The sequence below is a fragment of the Monodelphis domestica genome, chromosome 7, assembly GCF_027887165.1.
Source record: "Monodelphis domestica isolate mMonDom1 chromosome 7, mMonDom1.pri, whole genome shotgun sequence".
NCBI classification, from domain to species: Eukaryota; Metazoa; Chordata; class Mammalia; order Didelphimorphia; family Didelphidae; genus Monodelphis; species Monodelphis domestica.
This window is the reverse complement of record NC_077233.1, coordinates 236,203,524-236,225,759: the sequence shown is the minus strand read 5'-3', so window position 1 is coordinate 236,225,759 and position 22,236 is coordinate 236,203,524. Positions and strand designations below refer to the sequence as shown.

The 22,236-nt window shown below is 33.9% G+C and overlaps 1 protein-coding gene across 11 annotated transcripts in view; it reads left to right on the top strand.

The window, feature by feature from the left end:
* The window catches only part of ECPAS (Ecm29 proteasome adaptor and scaffold), a 145,200-nt gene that overhangs the window by 102,603 nt on the left and 20,361 nt on the right, over window positions 1-22,236 (top strand). For 8 of the 11 annotated variants that reach the window (XM_056806589.1, XM_056806596.1, XM_007498171.3 and 5 more), the window contains 12 exons: window positions 345-507; window positions 1,016-1,188; window positions 4,977-5,078; window positions 6,196-6,319; window positions 8,778-8,926; window positions 9,415-9,469; window positions 10,471-10,585; window positions 11,881-11,949; window positions 12,909-13,026; window positions 13,339-13,506; window positions 19,552-19,631; window positions 21,028-21,133. In XM_056806589.1, the coding sequence (XP_056662567.1) occupies window positions 345-507; window positions 1,016-1,188; window positions 4,977-5,078; window positions 6,196-6,319; window positions 8,778-8,926; window positions 9,415-9,469; window positions 10,471-10,585; window positions 11,881-11,949; window positions 12,909-13,026; window positions 13,339-13,506; window positions 19,552-19,631; window positions 21,028-21,133 (1,422 nt within the window). The remainder of the gene's footprint in view (window positions 1-344; window positions 508-1,015; window positions 1,189-4,976; window positions 5,079-6,195; window positions 6,320-8,777; window positions 8,927-9,414; window positions 9,470-10,470; window positions 10,586-11,880; window positions 11,950-12,908; window positions 13,027-13,338; window positions 13,507-19,551; window positions 19,632-21,027; window positions 21,134-22,236) is intronic. The other 3 variants (XM_056806590.1, XM_056806597.1, XM_007498168.3) reach the window with 1 other exon arrangement.

Sequence of the window (22,236 nt, the reverse complement as noted above, 5' to 3'; positions counted from 1 at the left end):
TTCTGTTGGTGTCATTATATGTGGAACGTTGTCAACAGGTTACATCTGATAATATTAGAAAATCTAATTCTGTAGCAGATCCAGAAGCCTCTTATTGAAGTGATTCAATAATAATTCAAGCTAATTAGAAGTTTTTCATGCTGGGAATATAACTATTTTTATATCACATTTGTCTTTAGATCTGTCTAATTAAAAGCCAATGAATTCAAATTGGCTATAGAAAACTTTCATTCCTTAGTCCAGTGATCCATAATTTGAAGGGTTACTATAATATGTACTTACATAATTTAGATGAAATTATGAGAAAGTATTACAATGATATGCTTTCCTGTTGTCAACTTTAGAGCCCAGAAATACAGCATGGATCTTTGCTTGCTTTGGGATTCACAGTGGGACGTTATTTGGCTAAAAAGAAAACCAAAGTGGCAGACCTGCAAGACACAGAGACTAATACTGCATATTTGCCAGAGCAAGAACAGCTTATTCAGAGTACAACTGAAACAATTGGTAATTGATATTTTTATGCTGATTCAATTATATTTTTATGATTAATGTTAAATCTTTTAAAATGGTATTTTCATTTTCTTTTGTAGCAGAGTACTTTAATAAGGTAAATTTTCCCCAGAAAACTATTTTGAAGTAACAAAAATTTTAAATTGAAATGTCTTTCTATTCAAAGGTTATTCTACATTTTTAGTAGCTGTAATAATATATCTCTTTTTAGCGTACATAGCTACTTTTCGTAAGTTTTTCACACTAAGATATCTACATGGAAGATTTTGTTGTTTGGAGGAATGAAACTTTAAAAAATTTACTATACTCCATATCTTTATAATATACTTGTTTTTAAAAATATGAACATACATGCATCCCTTTAAAGCTATTATCAGACATTTGGTACATTTTAAATAGATATCCAATTGAAACCAATTTTCAAATAACCTCAATTTCATTCTTGACACAGAGGGAACTAAGTAGAATGTCCTCTTTATGTTCTTTTATGGTGTATTTACAGGTTCATTTTTGGATAGCACATCTCCTCTCCTGGCAATTGCTGCTTGTACAGCCCTGGGTGAAATTGGTAGAAATGGTCCTCTCCCTATTCCCAATGAAGGATCTGGCTTTACCAAACTCCATCTTGTAGAAAGTCTACTCAACAGAATACCTTCTAGCAAAGAAACAAATAAGGCAAGAGCATTTTTAAAAATTTCCAATTTAATTCTATGATTTTTATTATTCATTTAGTATAACTATGCCATATATTGGAAAGACACAGCAAATAAATATTAACTTAAGCCTGGAGTTAAACAAGAAGGGGAGTTTAGGTTGAATTACCTTTCAGAGATTGCATAGTTCTTTTAATGATCTTATGATTATCCATGAAACAAAAATGGTAACATTAATACCAGCATTCTTCCAGGGTTTTTGTATGGCTATAAATCATAGACACTATTCTGAAGAATTTAAATTGGCACCCAAAGGTCAATGAAGAGCCACATGGTGAGCTTACTTAGGCTATAATTATCACCAATAAGAAATTACAGAGGAAAAGTAGTATACAGGTTGTTGTCAGAGGTATTTGTCTGGAAAAGGTGAGTTGTTCATTTGTGTGAACAAATTGGCTTTTTATATGCAGCATTTGTTTCCTCATGGTGTTAGGAAAAGGTGAGGGAAGTATCTAGCTTATTATTAAAGTTAAAAACTTTCCCTCCGGGGGAAGCTGGGTAGCTCAGTGGATTGAGAGCCTGGCCTAGAGATGGGAGGTCCTGGGTTCAAATCTGGCCTCAAGACACTTCCCAGCTGTGTGACCCTGGGCAAGTCACTTGACCCCCATTGCCTAGCCCTTACCACTCTTCTGCCTTGGAGCCAATACACAGTATTGACTCCAAGATGGAAGGTAAGGGTTATTAAAAAAACAAACAAACAAAACAAAAAACAAAACAAAAAAAAACTTTCCCTCCTCAAGCCACCTCCCTAAAGCAAATTAATGGGAGTACATGGACAAGACTGGTACAGATTGTATCTTTGGAGGGAATATCTACATCAGAGCTATCAGAAATCCCTAATGTCATTTCAATATTTTGTGAGAGTATAGAACAATTTCATGAATGCAGAACAGATGTAGATAAGTTATTATGAGAAATATGAGGAGCAAGAGATTATTTTCTTCTAGAGGTATCAGGAAAGATTTCATGGAGAAATTGAACCTTAAATGCATGGAATTTTAATAGTCAGAGTTGATATCTGAGTTTGTGAAATGGAATTAGTCAAACATTTATTAAAGGAATACTATGAGCCTTTACTGATTGCTGGATATACAAAAAGAGGTAAAAGATAGGTCCTGCTCTCAAAGAACTCACATTCTAAAAGGGGGAGACAACAAGCAAGCAAGTATGTATGTATAAAGAAGCTATAAAGCACTAGAATTAAGAAATTGGGAAAGATTCCCTGTACATGATAGGATTTTAACTGGGATGTTGGGGAAGCCAAGGACATTGAGTCAAGTAAAATGGAGGAGGTAGAGCATTCTAAGTATGAGAAACCGTCAGAGAAAATGCCCAGAGCCCAGTGAGTCTGTTCCTGCTATGGGAGGTGACATGGGCAAAGGTAGGATTAAACTGGAGGAGGCAGTATGAAAAGAGGGAGCAGTAAACCCCTTCACTACCCAATGTATATATGGAAATTCCTTTTCACAGCTAGTGAATAGTTCACACTCTATGGTCCAGCCATTCTGAAAAGAGAGATGGTAAGAAATCGGGTTGGATTTAGGTCAGAGTCCGGTTGTGAAAGAAAAGTAAGGAGCTTTTACTTTATTGGGAAAGTAGAAGGGAGGAGAGGACTGACATAATCACTATAGTGTTTGAGTAAGATGATTCCATCAGCAATGGAAGGGCATTGTTAGTAAGTGTTAATAAGACAGTTATAAAGATTTTTTAGTAATCTATGTGAAAGGAAGCAAAGACCAGAATATAGGAGGAATCCAGTTAAAGTGGAAAGGAGAACACAAAAGAACATGATATTGCAACAGGACTTAGCAAGAAAAAGTAGGCTGTGCATTGAGGGAGTGGGGAAAGTTAAATAAGTATGTTAACAGTGTACAAATAAACCATATGATTATTCAGTAATTAAAAATAAAAACGAGTTCTGGATTTATAGTTAAAAGGTCTTGAATTTAGACTTTTTACTTAGTTTGTAGACCTTGGACAAATAACTTTTTGAGAAAGATACTCTTTTAGGCTAGTTCTTCTTTAAAATGAACAATTTGAGCACTATGATCTGTAAGGCCCCCTGATAGCTGACATTCTACCCATACTCGTGTGCAAAGGAGTAAGTGAAAAATTAACTGAATGAAGCTTTTGCTTTCATGATGATTTATGTGATCTTTTATCCAAATGGGGTCATAAAGAGTCAGACAACAGGGATCAGAGACTTTTTTATGAGCAAAATTTATTGTTTAATATTTTTCTACCTATATTCAGCAGTTTGAATTTTTTTACATCGTGTATAGTATTTTTTTTTAATTTTCTGTAGAGTCTGAGCCTTTAATTCTGTAAAGAAAATAACATGAATAATGGAAATTAAGTTTACAGGCTAAATAAAGTAGTGGCTTCAAAATATTCATGATCAACATAATTTTGATTAAAGAAAGGCCTCTGGTTTTAAATAGTTTTGATCATTAAAAATGTTTAAATCTGCCTAGCAGTCATTACAAAAATGATTATTTAATGTTCCATAATTAAACTTTACAACCTAGTCTTGGGATACAGAAGCCTATTAGGTTAAACTGGAGGAGACAAAATGAAAAGAGGAAGTAGTAAATCCCTTGTGATCCTATTCAATCAATCCTAGGTACAAGGGAGTTAGGCTCTCATTGGCCTTTTAGTTCTGTTCATTTAAGTTTGTTTGTTTGGTGTGGTTATGGGTATCTTCTGTTACTTGGCACAGTCCATGGTGGATCTGCATTGGGAAGAGATATTTCCTAAGTACATCTAGGCTTAAAGAACTGATTCTTGTTCTCAATTGGGCAAACAAAGTGGAGATGACATGCCTGTTGATCCAAAGGGAAGGACTTCAAACCTGAGATTTCTCCAAAGACTTAAAAATCATACACCAGCCTAAAATTTTGTTTCTTCATATTGTTAGAATAAGCCAGTTAACTTCTGGAGCCAGAAAGGTTATTTTAAGCAGTCTGTATCCCAATTAATTGTTAGAATGCTGTTTCAGAGAAATAGTAATTAGTATTTTTAAAAAGTTTTGAAGACCTATTTGATTTTAAATCTACATTCCTAAGAATAAAAACACTTAAGGATAAAAGCATAAAAAAATGAACTAAAATAGAAATCAACATGTTGATAATGAAAAAGGATACATTTTATGGTCTTTCTGAGGTTTGTACTATTAGACATAATGGATATTGCCATATTATAATTGACTATTGGAAGAAAATTACATAGCGGTAGCATATACCTCTTTGGTTTTTGAACTTTACTTATTATTTCAATGGAATAAGAAAATTCCTTCTACTAGTGAGACCTCTACCCACTTTGTAATGATCTTCCACCCCACTGTGCAACCAGCTTTTATTTTTAGATAGTTGATGGACTTCCAAGCAATTTATTTTGGAATCATACAGCTAGCTATATCAGAGGCAGGACTTTGAACCCAGTTCTTGTCACTGAGGCTGTCTCATGATTCTCTATATCATGCTGATGCTAAACATTAAATTAGAAGATTGAAATGAAAAAATTTTAATATAGCAAGCCTGTAGTTAATGTTCTACATTTTCTCTCTTTTTCTTTAATATAGAATTAATTTTATATATTAAGTTTGGGAGTCATTTTCCTTTCTGTCACTAGGCCAATAGTTCAAACTTAATGAAATTGGGTACTCAAAGATGAACAGAAGCATCTTTATGAGAGTTATGGAAATTACCCTTTTGAACTCAATATTTAAAGGAAAAAATTTTCCCCTTTTAGATGAAGGAACGAGCAATCCAAACATTGGGCTACTTTCCAGTTGGAGATGGAGATTTTCCTCACCAGAAGCTCATTTTGCAAGGACTCATGGATTCTGTTGAGGTAAAGTTAGACTATTAACTTGAATCATCTAAAGAACTTCTTAGCCAAAGGTCCTTAAACAGTATTTTTTTTTAATTGTTGATTACTAGGTTTGAATATAATCTATTTCCTTTGTAATTCTCTGTGCATTTAAAAACATTTTTTTGAGGAGGAGCTCATGGGCTTCACCAGTCTGATTGTAGTGTTACAAAAAGGGTGAAGACTTTCTGATCTGACTCTTTCATTTAACACTGGATTTTTAAATTGGTAATTTTGTCCATAAGGAAATTTGATTAAAGTTCTGTTATTGTCTGGATAATCTAATTGTCTGAATAAATAATTCACTTTTATATACAGAAAAACATTAATATCTAAATTTATGAGACTTCTCTCCCTTGTTGAATTTTCAAGTTACTAAGGGGCATCAATTGGATTTTGAAATTACTTATATTTTTCCTGACATGTTTTCCCCTCTCATTGGCTATATACTGAAAAATACTGATTCATCTTTTGAATTTTTAAAGAGGATGAGTGTAAATTGTAGGTGTTTAGTAAATTATTTTTTAGTAAAATAAGAGCTTCATAATGTCAACTTTTGCTTCAGATAATTGAAGTAATTATTTTGTGAGTTAAATATAACTAGTATGCCAGGAAATAATCTTTTATGAATTTTTTAAGGTGAGTAACTCCTTGATGGTAATTGTATTAAAATTTATCTTTGATTTTTTTGCCTCTTACTGACTGTCCCACTTTTTACTCTAATCCATGTGGCAAAGGAAACAGGAATTAGCATGATTGTTCATATGATTAGATCAGTAATTCACAAGCCTAGTTTGCAACCCTCCATGATACAGCAGGTTTTGGAGAAGAAATTCTTACTTTTATTCTCTCTTGATGTTAAAAATGAATGCATGCTAAGTAGGACTTATAAAAAATCAAGAGAGATATTACTTGCTTATGAAGATAGAAGAAACTGACTTAGGGAATGGGTTGAAAATCAGATGCGTTGAGAACAAAGCAATATTGCAGTGTCTTTATAAAGAATCCTTGTTGGATTATTGGTTTAGTAGCTTTTGCATTTTGGGGAAACTCTCACCCCTGGGATGTATCTTGGTTATATTTTGTTTTCCTTTTTTAGGCAAAGCAAATAGAACTTCAGTTTACTGTTGGTGAAGCCATTACCAGTGCTGCAATTGGCACAAGTTCAGTGGCTGCTCGTGATGCCTGGCTAGTCACTGAAGAAGAGTATGCACCTCTTTCTGGTACGCCTTTCTCAAAAGAGGTTCTCATTGTCTGGCAGAACCTTTTCTTTCTGTCTTCACTTCAAAAGCCTAACTGGTGTATAGATGTTAGGTTTTCATGCAAGAGGAATTGTAGGAACCTGGGGGAATAAGTGAGTCACTGATACAGGTACATTGAAGAACTCAGTTTTAACGTGAAACAAATGTTGTTGATTTTTAATTTGGAGATAACAGAATCAATTAATATTTGAACTGATATCATTCATCTCTAGCCAGATTTATCTTAGGTTCCCAAATATCTTTTATGTTCATTCAGTGTTTTATCACCAATCCAGAAAGCTTTCAAAGGCTTGTGCTATGAAATAACTTCCAGCTCTAGGGTTCATGCCATTTTTTTTTCTGTTTCTAAAAGAGAAAATGTTGCAAGTACCTATTGGAAAGTCCAAGAAGTGGTGGTGATTGGAAATTCTCTAGGAAATCTGATTGGTAACTTTGGGGTTTCTGTGCCCATTTGAATGCCATTGGCCTCAGAATCCTGACGTATTAAGTGTGCAGAGCTAAAAGGAGGACATAGTCCATGAGGCTAGTTAACAGATGATTTGTCCATTGGGAATGGGACCAGGGCTAGCAGTGTATGGCTGAGCAAAAGAAAAAGAAGGGACAGGAAGTCCAGATCTGCAAATTCAGTGCCAGATGCCTTTAGAAATCACTAACAAAAAACCCCACTGCCTGCGAAAGAAACCATTGAAAAAGAAAAGCAAGCAGATGCATTGTAATGAAATAATGCTTGTTGATTTATTAAATGCTTAAGATTACGTATTACTTTTCAAAACACTAGAAAAATCATCAATTCCTGCAACAATACTTAAGTTCCAAGGGAAATTTAGTTATCTAGCAATAGTGATCTAGGTGGACCATACTTGGAAACAAGACACACCTGATCAAAACAAAATACCTCTTAAGTGGCAGGTGTAAAATGGATATTTATATGAAAATAATTTTTTAAAAAGAGTGAGAATATGTCACTAATGTCACTACTCTCACAGTATTGACCATTTTTTCTCTTTCCACCTTATACTCTAATTTTGACTTCTAGGGCACCTTTATTTTCTTTACATCTAATAGAACTTCTTCCCACTCATACATTCTTATAGTTTCAACTGCTTCAAGTGTGTCTGTCACTGTGGACTCTGCATGTAGATGAAGTTATTAGAATATAAGATATAAACCTGAAAAAGAATGATAGAGACCATCTAGTCCAAAGTACTCACTTTATACATGAGAAAACTAGAGGCTAGAAAGGTTAAATGATGCCCAAGGTTACACAAATAAAGGCCTGGGCCATGTGAAGCTTTTGCCATTCAGGATAGTGAGTCTTCAGAGTGACAGTTCCTTAGATGAAAGGATTGATAAGAGAGACTTTACCAACCTCTGTAGAAATGAGGGGATGTTTCTTGGATATAGTAACCACCAAGATTTGGTAAGAGAAGTTGCAGAGTGAGGTCAGTAAAGGCAAGATCTGGTAAGACAGCAAGAAATATTCAGATTCTTCGTCTGGGACTTTTAAGTTTAAGGTACGAGAGAATGTACTGTAAAGGAAGGCCAGGGTTACAGTATCATTGAAAGAGCTAGGTCTGAGTGAGAGCCAAGAGAATCTAAAATGAAGGGAAGTTTTTAAAATTATAAAGCAGGAATTCCAGAAGGCCAGGTGGACCAAAATGCATTTAGATATGAAATGAGACACTTGGGTTGGGGAGTTGGATTAAGGTGGTCAGGGATGGGAGGCATGGCAGTATGGGTTAGAGAAGAGGGTTTACTCTTTACTAGTTAGGATTTCATTACACAGTGATTGGGAATGCATAAAAGTATGGCGATTTGGGGGCAGCTGGGTGGCTCAGTGGATTAAGAGCCAGACGTAGAGATGGTAAGTCCTGAGTTCAAATTTGGCCTCAGATACTTCCTAACTGTGTGACCCTGGGCAAGTCACTTAACTCCCATTGCCTAGCCCTTACCAGTCATCTGCCTTGAAACTTCTGAAATAGAAGTTAAGGGCTAAAAAAAAAAGTATGGGGATTCAGAGACTGACCTGTAAGACTTGTTTGTGGTAGTATGAAGGTCACTGTGAAGGAGCCCAGTACAGACTGTGTGTGTCTCATTTAGGCATCAGTCTGGCACAATATGGGGAAACTCAGCACCATAAGAAGGCTGGCCACTCAGGATGGATTTTTTTTAGTCGTTGCTATCCATAAGAGATAAAGAGATGCTATTAATTGCCTTGATGCAGGAGAGTATATACCCACAAGTGAGATCACAGATCATTTTAAGGAACAAGAGTTTACAGGAAACATACCTTCAATTGAATTGAGTGACTGAATGAACCTACCTTCAACTTCATTTATTCAAGGGAATAACCAAAAGAGTAAAAATACTTTTTCAATTTTTTTTTCTTTTACCCTATCTCTACAATGTTTACATCCAGTAGAGGCCAAAGTGAATGATGTGGTTCCATGGGTATTGGACATGATTTTAAATAAGCACATTATCAGCCCTGTTCCCCATGTGAGGCAGGCTGCCTGCATCTGGCTCCTTTCCCTAGTGAAGAAATTGAGTACCCATAAAGAAATCAAGGTAAGTAGCAGCATCCATTATCATGAGCTCTAATTTAAAGCTATATAAATGGGCCTGACTGTTTTATCTTAAAATCCGATAATGAGATAGAGGCCATTAATTGCAGGAGACTGTATCAGAGATGAACTTAAGTAGGAAAGGGTGGGTCCTGATATTTTGATACACTTCTGATATCCTAAAGGTATAATTATATTAGAAGATCATGAGGAAGAACCATTAAGTAGAGTTAGGAATGAGAAGTTAGAGAGAGAGAGAGATGTAGGTTATACAATGACAAGACAAATACTTATAGGTAAAAAAGGTAAGTAGTGTCTTGCCCCTACAATATGCATGTCAGTCTAATTAGAGCTTGCTTCAAGGATGTAGATATAGATCGGACAGTCTAAGATATTTGACATTGTCCTGAATCATTCCTGGTCTGAGAGGTAGGGATAATATTTGACCAAAGGTCTTTATACATATAAGTAAAGTCCACTTTTTTCTTCCAGTCTCATCTCAAGGAGATTCAAAGTGCATTTGTTTCAATTCTGTCAGATAATGATGGTAAGTATTTGGTAAATATAGGTAGATGTTCATGCATTCTTATTTAAGAATTTAAATTCAAGGCAGGATGGGAAAAAAGAAAAGAAAATCATTTTTTAGCTGTTATTTAAAAAACAAACAAACTATTAAGTAAAAAATCAGTACAGTGATACCAAGGAAGAGTTCTGTTCTTTTTGAAGGGTTAGAGAAGTTGCTTCAAAAATGATTGGTTTTTAGGGGTCAATTAGGTGGCTCATAGACTGAGAGTCAGGCCCAGAGAGGGGAGGCCCTTGGGTCAAATCTGGCCTCAGACACTTCCTAGCTGTGTGATTCTGAGCAAGTCACTTGGCCCCCATTGCCTAGCCCTTACTGCTCTTCTGCCTGGGAACCAATGCATAGTATTGATTCTAAAACAGAAGGTGTAAGGGTTGTTGTTTTTTAAGATAGGTTATTAAATTGAAAAAGTGGCTTATCACTCTTGCACTTAAAGGGGGGAATTAAACTTTGATTTTTGTTTTTATTATATAATTTGTTGTTCTAATAGCCATTGCTTTTTGTTCTGCAAATGTATTTTTACAAAGAAACGAGAGAGGGGAGTATGTAATATTTCTCTTGACCTTCATGAATATTTTCTTTTACATATACTTTTCATTGATTTTCCTTAAAATAATGTTTATGTGGAAATGTTTGATTTTAGTTAAGCTAGGTGAAAATTTGATTTGATATAGATATTGTTTCTGGGTAGAATGATTTTGGTGTCTATGTAGTATACATATATTCACCTCAGTGTTATCTTCAATTCAAAGCTTCCTGAGAGACTGTATCCATGTAGTACTCTTAAAGTTTCTAGTACAAAATTATATACACTGATCAGGAAAATAAATGCTTCTTAATGATAATGAACTCAGTTGTTTTAATGCTTTGAATTAATATATATTGTGACTGGTTATCAGCTTATTTTCAACATGCATTTGCTATATTTCATAGGTCTACAAAATAATATTGTTCAAATTTTTTTGTAGAACTTAGCCAGGATGTTGCTTCAAAAGGCCTTGGTTTGGTTTATGAACTGGGCAGTGAACAAGATCAGCAGGAACTGGTATCCACCCTGGTAGAAACACTGATGACAGGAAAAAGGTGAGGTGAACTTGTTATTTCAAACTGAATACAGAGATGGGAAATGTTAGCATGTATTCATGCAAATGCATGGAAAGGAAATATGGTATAATATAATTGATTTAGCATTAGAATAACCTAAAAGAATCGAGTCTTGCTTTGAACACTTAATTGGCTCAGTGACCCTGTACTAGCCAGTACTTAAGCAGGTAAATTTCTAAGAATGTAAGTTAAAGAGAAAGTGTATCTATGTAGTACTCTTAAAGTTTCTAGTACAAAATTATATACATTGATCAGGAAAATAAATGCTTCTTAATGATAATGAACTCAGTTGTTTTAATGCTTTGAATTAATATATAGTGTGACTGGTTATCAGCTTATTTTCAACATGCATTTGCTATGTCTCTTTGGAGGAAGGTCTGGGTAGTTAACATGCTAATAAAATTTCAAGTCTGGGATGAAAAAAATACTAAAGCAGAATGTTCTCTGAAAGTGGGGAATTTAATCTTTCTTTTTCATGTATATTAAGTAATTTCCAAGTTACATAGCATTTATGATGCTGTCTAGAATGTTTCAAGTATCCCCAAATAGAAATGTACAGTTAATATTGTTTACTAGAGAGAAAGATAACAATAAAAAGATATAGTAACTACTTGGAAAACTAGAACTGTGGATTTGAAAAATGCAATAATTATTCTTGTTTACTTGAATGGGATAGAGGAAGTAAACTTAGAAAAAAGACTCCTGAAGGTTGCATTTTGCCATCTGTGCCCCTACAGTTTGTTTCTCATAGTGTGTAAGACAGGAAAGTGATTTTGATTATTGGTGTCTGTGGTATTTTGCCTTTCTTGGGAAGGATAGTTTATTCTTAGTAGGCCACACTTCAGTGTGGTTTTAATAGAATCCATTTTTAATAAGGTAACTTAAACATTCTATATATTTGTTTAGAGTTGATATGGCAAATTAACATTTATAGATCTGGTACAGAGTAAACATCAATAAATATTTGCTACTGTATAATTTAAGAATTATCAGTTTGAAAAAAAAATCCCATATTAATACACTAAACCAGAGTGGGTAAGTAGAATTGAGAGCCAGACCTATAGATAGGAGGTCCTACATTCTAATCTGCTTAGATACCTCCTGACTGTGACCCCAGGAAAGTCACTTGTCTCTAGCCCTTACTACTGTTCTGTCTTGGAACCAATACACAGTATTTTAGATGGAAAGTAAGTTTAAAAAAAAACAACAACAACAACCAACAACTAAAGCAGTATGGAAAAAAATATCTAAGGTCAGTTCTATTTTCATTCTAGAACTAAGCATGAAGTTTCTGGTGAGACTGTGGTATTCCAGGGGGTATCCCTTGGCAAAACACCAGATGGGTAAGTATAACAGCATAGAACTCAAACTTTTTAAATAAATGTTATTTTCTTTCATTGTAAATAGGTTAATACCTGATGTTTCTCTAAAATTACATCAATATTAGGAGACTCCTAAAGTTGATCTATATGCTCTATTGTGATAAGTTAAACCTCATTTTTTGGGAGTGCCATCAGTTTTACATTTAAAATTTTGTACTCCTCTCGCCCTCATCTTCATACCTCTCAATTTATGAACAATCTCCTGTGTTTGTGCTGCTGTTTCTCTTCTTAGAGCCCTGCTTAGCTGAAATTGCAGCCTTGTTCATGTCTCTTTTCACCATTCACCAGTCTCTTCCTTTCTACTTACCTACTGGTGGTGATCTACTTTGTTCAGAGCCCTGCCTCAGTTTGTGTGCAGCATCAAGAAAAAACAGGTCAAAGTTTGCAGAAACTCATTCTCCATTGTTTTCCTTTTCTCCCACAGCCCAGCTGTACCCATAGCTTACCTCAAACAGGCAACCTTTCTCCCTGTGTCTGAGCATTCCAGTCCAATGGCTGTCTCCTCAGTAGGGCTTCCTTTTTGTTTTGTTTCTTCCTTTCCCCTATCTTCTTCTCTACTAATTCTCTTTGGAGAAGCTCTTACAGCTTAGTTATAAACTGTATACGAACATAATATGATAATGCTTTCTTTGTCAGTCTAGTGAGTTGAATTGCCTATTTTTTCCTATAGTATTGATAAATGTATTTTTCTGTAGCTGGACTGTTCAATTTAATTGAACTGTAATAGATTTGGGATGAGTATAAAAATTTCAGTGAGTATGAATATCTCATTTTTTAAAACCCAAACTCAGTTTTTGCAACTTAAAAAAATATATACTTTTAATGAACTGTGTATATATTACTTGTAGTAATAGTGACATAGATTTAAAAAATAATAAATTAGGAGAAATAGATTACTACTTTTTTCTTTGTTTCCCAAGCCAGGGACTCTCTACCTATAAAGAGCTTTGTTCTCTGGCCAGTGATCTTAGTCAACCAGATCTTGTCTATAAATTCATGAATTTAGCCAACCATCATGCCATGTGGAACTCTAGGAAGGTAAGCTGCTGCTCTTTACAACAAAGCAGTTTTTATTTTCTTCTAAGATTAGTGTGCTACTTTGATAGGGTGCTATGTATTTCCTAAATATCCCATTAGAATCCTCCTAATATAATTTTCCTAATATTCCATTAGAATTCTCTTTGTTACCATTCAGTTCAGGAAAAGCTGCTAGATAATAGTTCAGTTCAACTCTTATTTCAAGTTGGTAGACATAAGACCTTGGAGTTGTGTTTAATGTGACTTGTCTTTTCTGATACATATATTTTTGATTCACTTTAGCATATATTTCCCTTTTTGTCTCCTTTTTAGGGAGCTGCTTTTGGTTTTAATGTGATTGCTACTAAAGCAGGAGAACAGCTTGCTCCTTTCCTGCCTCAGTTGGTCCCTCGTCTTTATCGCTATCAGTTTGATCCAAATCTTGGCATACGTCAAGCTATGACAAGCATTTGGAATGCATTGGTCACCGACAAGTCTGTGGCAAGTATTTACTTTTTAATCAAATGTTTCAAATCCCTTATCTCCCCAACACAATATATTAAATTAATTCATTGACCCAATCAAAATTTGTTAAAAGAGAATAATTATGGAGTAATAAAGTCTTGGAGTATGTGAGAGGCAGCTTGGTTTAATGGAAAGAGTCTCTAGAGTTGGATTCAGATCACTTGGATTGAGATTCTAGCTCTGTTAACATGGGCCATTCATGTTACTTCCTTGAGCCTCAGCTTCCTTATTTTTAAAATGGGTTAAAAGTACTCCGGTCAATTTCACAGGATTCCTTTGACAAAAGTGCTTTGTAAACCCATAAGTACTCCTTAAATGTGAACCACTTTCCTAAGTTCTTGGTTCCAGGTCCTAGATTTTTACTCTTGAGAGCATCTGGCAGTCCTGTATTTTAGTATAGAAAATTACTTGATAGTCATTTACTCATTATAATTCCTTTAAGACTTATAATTTAAAATTATCATTGAAAGGCTTATTGTAGTCTTTGCCTTTATATGTTGTAAAAGCATAACTGTACAAAAATATGAACAAGAAATGCCCTCTTTAATGTAGGCAAATACTAGAAGACCCCCTACTTCCCCCCCCTCCCCCCACCTCCCATAAACCCACAAGTCTCTTTACATAAAACATATCAGATATTACATACTAGGTCAGATTAATTGACTATTCAGGTAGTTAAAATTTTTATTAGAAGTTTAGGATTCAATTTTAAATTTGACACTTAGGATGCTGAATTCCTACCTTCTGTAGCAAATCCAAAGTAAAGTAAATGATAGATATATTGCTTCAATTAAAATGATATCTGTGACTTGAATTTCCTTACTAATTAGAATAGCATCAGGGAGTTAGAGTGCTATGACTTTTTGTTCATGGAATGCTGTTTAATTCAGATGTATTACAGACAATAAATGCCATATGCCAAGGGTATGGAAACTTTTAATTGAGGGTCATGGAGGAAACAATCATTTCAAATATAAATAAAGATATTCATAAAAAATACTACTTTTTTCTCACACCTTGGATTTGTAACTACATAAATTCAGGTTATTCCACATAGGAAAAATAAAACCTTCCTTATCCTATATGGTTCTTTTGAATTTTAAAATATCTTTTTTAAAATATTTTTAGTAACAGCAAAAGGCAAATATACAATAATAAAGTTCATAAGTTAAACTTTAAACTTCATAATATATACTTTGTTATACTATATTGCCATTTACATTATAGTAACAAAAATATTCCTTTGGCTTCTGTGACCTACTCTAAATTCTTTCTCTATTAATTATTTTAGTTGATGTTGAGACCATTATAATTCTTTTATTCATTGTTTTCTCATATATATTTGATTCTTTTCTTCATTCTATGTGGTAGACTTTTATCAGAAATCTTTATGACAAATATTTATTTATGCCTGGTACATAGTAAGCATTTATGAATACTTGTGAATTGTAATGGTAGGACTCTAGATTCACTGAAATTATTACAGTATCATCTTCATAAAAAGAATATTTGGAGAACCTTACTATCAATAATAAATCATTTTCTTTTCACTTTTAATAGTTTCCTTAATATTGATTTTAAAAAAACCAAACAACTTCCTGTGATCATATAGCTCCCTATTTAACATTTTGTTTAGTGTCAGTTCTCAGTGCATTATCTTTAAAAGTTAAATCTCTATGTGCACATTGCATTTAGAGAGATTAATTTTTTTTAAAAAGAAAAACTGACCTTCAAGATAAAAAAAAACTACACAAAGGAATAAATCTATAAGTGGAATTTAAAAGGAAAAGGTGAGTAAAAGTGGAGGAATAGAACTGAAGCATCATGAAATTAAGCCCAGAAACCCCCTTTACAGGTGATTCAAGTTATTTTGATGAGACAAAATTGCAGAGTGAATAAAAGAGGAGAGTGTAGTAGATAATAAATACCTTTTAAGTGCATAGACAAAGTGCAAAGGGCTTTAGTCTCTGCACAAAGAAGGACTGCAAAAGTTTGGAAGAAATGCCAAAAGGGAGAAATATTAAAACTAAGGTAGTGGGAGGAAGGTGTCTCTGAAGAATATCACCATACAGGAAGAGATATATCCCTGTGACCTGTGATGGGACATAGGGATTTCATGTTCATTTCATTTGGGAGAAGTTGATCTCTGGAAGACTGGAGAGGATTGGGCCTTTGTGGATAATATTCTGGCCCAAGAGAAGAGGGAATAATAATGCATGTGAACTCCTAAGGCAGCTAGTACTGAGAAGAGTAGAAAGGTTCTTGGTCACAGCCAAAGGGAATAGAGCAGTCAGGAAGAGGATCTGATTAGTAGTTGGGGTTTTTTAACCGGTGCATTCCATCTTAGAGTGGATATTGTGTATTGGTTCCAAGGTAGAAGAAGAGTGATACAAATGAGGCAGTAGGGGTTAAGTGACATTTCTAGGGTCACACAGCCAGGAAGGAAGTGTCTGAGGCCATAGATGAGTAATTGAACCACAGAATCATTTCTGCCATGGAACACTCTTGTCCTCTTTAGTGGCAGACAAATTTAACAGAAAGTCAAATGAAAGGGGAAAATAGAGCTGAACAAACTATTGTTGAGTTTAGAATAAAAGAATTTATGGAATCCTTTGAATATTACCAGTAAGGAACATGCATTATCTTTCAATACAACATGGAGCTTTTACAAAAATACACCATCTTTAGGTGTTGCATTTAAAAGTAAAAACTAATATGTATTAAACACATTCTTTCCAGACCATATTACAATAAAAGTAGTAGTCTAGGGAGCACAAATAAAAAACACAGATCTAAATTAAAAGTTAACATTGGAATCCTAAACACAAGTGGATTAAAGAACAAATCATAGAAACAACAAAGTCATAACAAATTATAACAAATAATGTTGGTAAGATGATAAAGAAGATAATATCATAATGAAAGAAGTAAAAAAGGAGACAATTATCTCCTATTAGCCAAAGACTTTTTGGTTTACTTATTTAATCCTAAGGAATAAGCAGAAAAGCTTCAGTAGAATTTTAGGCTCTAAAGTAAAACCACAAAAAAATCAAAAGCATTTTTACATAATAATAAAGAAGCAATAGTAGAAAGGAAAATTCCATTCAGAATAACTACAAAATGTGTAAATTATTTGAAAGTCAATCAAAACATAACAAATCTTCAGTAAACAAAAACAATTCTGTCTTCATGGTAGGACTATGTCAATAATATAAAAATTAAGATTATACCAATCAGTTTACTTAAGGAATATTTTATAAAGATTGATAAATTCATTTGGAGGAACAAAAGATCTAGAAAGATAAAAGGAAATAATGAAAAAGGTAGGAATGCAAGGGGTAATTTAGGGAGGAGAGGCACATTTAGATCTCAAGCTGTATTATGAAGCTATAATCATAAAAGACCATTTGATGCTGTTTAAAAAATAAAAAGATAGAACAATGGAATGGATTGGGCAAGGAAGCATTACAAATATGAAGTTAATAAACCAAGTATTTGATAAATTTTAAATATCAGTTACTTAGAAAGAATTAATTATCTGACCAGGATGGTTGGGAAAGGTGGATATTAGCCTGCCACCACAATAAATTAAAAATTGCATGACTTGAAAAAGAAAAGAAAAGCAGAAAATAAACCTTTCACAGCTCTGATGGGAGAGAAAATTCTTATAAAAATGGGACAATTTGAAAGGAAAAATAAATTTGATTATATGAAATTGAAAAGCCATTGAATGAACCAAATTAAAGGAACAAGGATAAAGAGGAAAGCAGTCAAATCTTTGTTATCAAATATTTACAATAATACCTGTGTCCAATATTCAAGATAGATAACTCGCAAATATTTTATAACCAGAGCATTTCCCTGTAGATAAGTTGTCAAAGGATATTAACAATTTTCAAAAGAACAATAAGGGAGCAAGAGGCAGGGGTGGTCATGGAAGGGGTTGAGGGGAGGTACAGAGATAGGTGGCTCAGTAAATTAAGAACCAGACTTAGAGATAGGAGGTCTTGGGTTGGAACCTGGCCTCAAACACTATGTTTCCTTGGACAAGTCACTTGACCCCCATTGCCTAGGCCTTAACTGCTCTTCTGCCTTGGAACCAACATACAATATTGATTCTAAGATGGAAAATACATATTTAAAGAGAAGAAGAATGACAGATGGTTCACAACTACATGAAAGAGATTCAAATTAAAACAACAGTTATCAAAGATGTCAAAAGATGGAAATAGTCATTGCTGGAAAGGTTGTAAAAAGACAAGCACACACTAATATGGCATTTGCAGAGTTGTGAATTGGTTCACTCATTCAGAAAAGAATTTATACCCACTAGCGATTATTATCATCATCATTATTATTATTATTATTGACTATGAGAAGAGATACTATTTCCCTAAGGATAAATGTCATAATTGACTGAGTTACTTTGCTGAGGTGTAAAATATTACCTGTACAACATTCCTCTGATATACAAACCCTGTCCAAAAAAAAAAAATGGGTTGCTCTATCATAACTCTCCTCTCCCTCCTTTCTTGCAACCCTTACTGTCCATCGTAGAATTAATACTTTATTGGTTTCAAGGCAGAAGAGCAATAAGGGCTGGGCAGTGGGGGTCACCCATATAGGAACTGTCTGTGGTCAAATTTGAATCTAGGACCTCCTGTCTTTAGGCTTGACTTTCAATCTACTGAGCCACCTAGCCACTCCATAGTAATCACTGTTCCCTTTTCTGAGTGTTCATTAATAATCTCTTTGATATATGTTCTAAAGTTTTGGCAGGAACTGAGGTCATTTTTATTGACCTAAACATTTTAAGTCCCTCTCTTCTTTTTGAAAATGACTACACTTGCCTTTATCCCATCCTGTGGCACCACTTCCATTTTCCTCATTCTTTAAAGTAATCACTGGCACTAGTTCTTTAGTTACAATTGCCAGTTTTCACAGTCCTTGGCTGTGTTTTGTCTGGACTATATCTTAATTTCTTAATTAATGTAATATTTAATACAATATATTAATAATATAATAATTCCTTGATTCGTATAACAATTAATAAATTAATAAAAATAAAATTGACATAATAATTAATAAAATATCTTAATTAACTTAAATTCATTAAAGGGTAAGTTCAAGTTAAAAAAATTTATCTTATACCATCTTCTCACTTATCTTGGATTTCAGCTCATTATTAGCCACTTTTACTCTATTTTTCCCAAAGATCATACTCCTTGTATAGAAAACTGAAGTAGGTGTTGAATAGTTTTGGTTTTTTTCCCTTATTATTTTATCCACTGAGCACCTGCCTTGTTTTTAGATCTTGTGCCTCCAAAAGAGGTTTAAAAAAATACAAACCAACTTTTTGTTTCCTTTAGCAATTATTACTGTCTTCAGTTTCCTTTTCAGCTCTGGTACATAAGATTCTTTTCTTATCATTTGATTTTGTATTGTTAATCCACTTCTACTTTCATTTTTATTTTGAATGAATTCCCAGTGCTTTCCTATTTGGCTTTAGACAGCACTCCCTTTTTTCTCATACTATAATTTGTATTTGTTCTTATTTCATTCTTAAATTCTTCTCTGCTTTGGGTCAGCTTGCCCTGTAAAATTTTATTGGCTGCTTTTTGTTGTTGTTCAGTTGTTTTGGTCTTGTCTGACTCTTTGTGACCTGATTTGGGGTTTCCTTGGCAAAGATACTGGAATGGTTTGCTATTTCCTTCTTTAGCTTATTTGACAGATGAAGAAACCAAGGCAAATAGGGTTAAGTAATTTGAACATGGTCACACAGTAAGTGCCCAAGACCAGATATGAATCTTTCTGACTCCAGGCCTGGCACTCTATCCACTGGGTCACTTAGCTCCCCCATTATAAACAACAACATATAAACAAAGAGTTTATATGAGTTTTTATAATCTGGGATACATGTCAGTAACATAGTAATAGTGCTTAGCAACATTGAAAGAAGTTAGGAATTTTAATACTATTTGTTGTTCTCTCATTTTCTTTTTTAACTTTTTTTTCCTTCAGGTGGATAAATATTTGAAAGAAATTCTTCAAGATCTAATTAACAGCCTGACTAGCAATATGTGGAGAATTCGAGAATCCAGGTATGTTTTAAAATAAGATTTGTTATAGACAATTCAGAAAATTTTGAGCCTTTTGTACTAAAGGAATAAAATTTGAATAAGATATATATCTTATGTAACTAGTTGAAGTGAATAAGAAATAACTTTTTAAAAAGTCATTCATTATTTATATAAAAGTAATGAATCAAAAAAATCACCAGTTCTGTTTGTACCCCAATGAGATAATAAGGAAAAAGACATGCACAAGAATATTCATAGCTGCTCTCTTTGTGGTAGCAAAAAATTGGAAAGTGAGGGAATGCCCTTCGATTGGGGAATGGCTGAACAAATTGTGGTACATGTTGGTGATGGAATACTATTGTGCTAAAAGGAATAATAAAGTGGAGGAATTCCATGGAGACTGGAACAACCTCCAGGAATTGATGCACTTAAAAGAGCAGAACCAGGAGAACATTGTACACAGAGACTGATACACTGTGGTACAATTGAAGGTAATGGACTTCTCCATTAGTGGCAGTGCAGTGATCCTGAACAACTTGGAGGGATCTACGAGAAAAACCACTATCCAAATGCAGAGGGAAAACTGTGGGAGTAAAAACACGAAGAAAAACAACTGCTTGAATACATGGGTCGAAGGGATATGGTTGGGGATGTAGACTCTAAATGAACATCCTAATGCAGACAGCAACAACACGGAAATAGGTTTTGATCAAGGACACAAGTAATACCCAGTGGAATTGCACCTCGGCTGCGGGAAGGGTGGGTGGAGGGGAGGGAGGGAAATAAAGTGATTATTGTAACCAAAAAAAATTAAAATAATATTAAATTAATAATAGGCAATTTTCAGTCAAAGAAATCAAAACTATTAATAAGCACATGAAAAAAGTGTTCTAAATCTCTTATAATCAGAGAGATGCAAATCAAATAACTCTGAGGTATCACCTCACACCTAGCAGATTGGCTAACATGACAGCAAAGGAAAGTAATGAATGCTGGAGGGGATGTGGCAAAGTAGGGACATTAATTCATTGCTGGTGGAGTTGTGAATTGATCCAGCCATTCTGGAGGGCAATTTGGAACTATGCCCAAAGAGTGCTAAAAGACTGTCTGCCCTTTGATCCAGCCATAGCACTGCTGGGTTTGTACCCCAAAGAGATAATAAGGAAAAAGACTTGTACAAGAATATTCATAGCTGCGCTCTTTGTGGTGGCCAAAAATTGGAAAACGAGGGGATGCCCTTCAATTGGGGAATGGCTGAACAAATTGTGGTATATGTTGGTGATGGAGTACTATTGTGCTAAAATGAATAGAGAACATTCTTCAGAATGGGAAGATTTTGTCATTGATTACTTTCCTGGGTAGGCTAATAAAGTATTGTTTATCTGTTTGGATTACATACTTGGATCTTTCTTTGTAGCTGTTTAGCTTTGAATGACTTACTAAGAGGAAGATCATTAGATGACATCATTGATAAACTGCCAGAAATATGGGAGACACTCTTCAGAGTACAAGATGATATTAAGGTATTTAAATTTATATGAAATATACTTAAATTGATTTCATAGAGAATTTTAATCCTAAAAATATCAAATTATTGTTTTAAGAAGTGTTACTGTGGTATGTTTGACCTTGTGATGTATCTTTTTTGGATTAGTAATTTTTTAATCTTCCAAAATCCCTTCTAGCTCTGTATTCTTTGAAACCCTATCAATACAATAAATGTTTATCAAGCTTTAAAAATTTGATTCATATGCACACTAAGTCAATATACAAGAGATCCTATATAATTGAATTGACTCATGAGATATATGCATAACACATTGAAATAAATTCCAGAGTAACACTATGATGGTAAGTTCCAAAATTAGATCAGTTCCATCCATATATTTTTGACAAGGCACATATGAATCATAGATAACATAAGATAACTTTGAAAGTACGTACTTCTAGATAATATAGAACTTTGTCAATATAACATATTTAGTATCTATATGTATATTTCAGAATTAAAAGCTGATTAAGAATCTCTGCTTTATAAAGTTATAAAAGGAATATTCAACATAATTGTGGTTAGGGAGTTAAAATAATATAAATTAACTCTAATACAAAGTAGAATATTACAATATTGAGAAAGGAACAGACAAAATGCTTTAGGGATTCTTGGGATAGAAGGTATATCTAATTCAAAATCAAATGGTTGGAGAAAATGGCATTTGAGCTTGTCCTTGAAGGATGGGTAGAGTATTGATAAGGTAAGGGAATATGAAGTTGTAGAAACAATATAATCAAAGATAGAGATGAGAGGGAATGGATTATGTATGTTTTGATGGAGTAATGAATAAAATATAGACCTGCTTGACAGGGGAGTTACAGAATTTAAGACCAGGAAAATGGGTTGGGGCCCTATTGGAGAGCCATTGAATGTCAGACTGAAGAATTTTATTATTTAGATAATGGAGATCTATTGAAGTTTTTTTTTTTAACAGAGCGATGAAATCAGGAATTTGTAGACTTGTGACATGAAGACAAGCTAGGAAACTACTGAAATAGAGGGAACAGGTAATGAAGGCTTGAATTGAGGTTGATAGAAGACCCTGACATTACAAATTTATAATCAACTAGATGA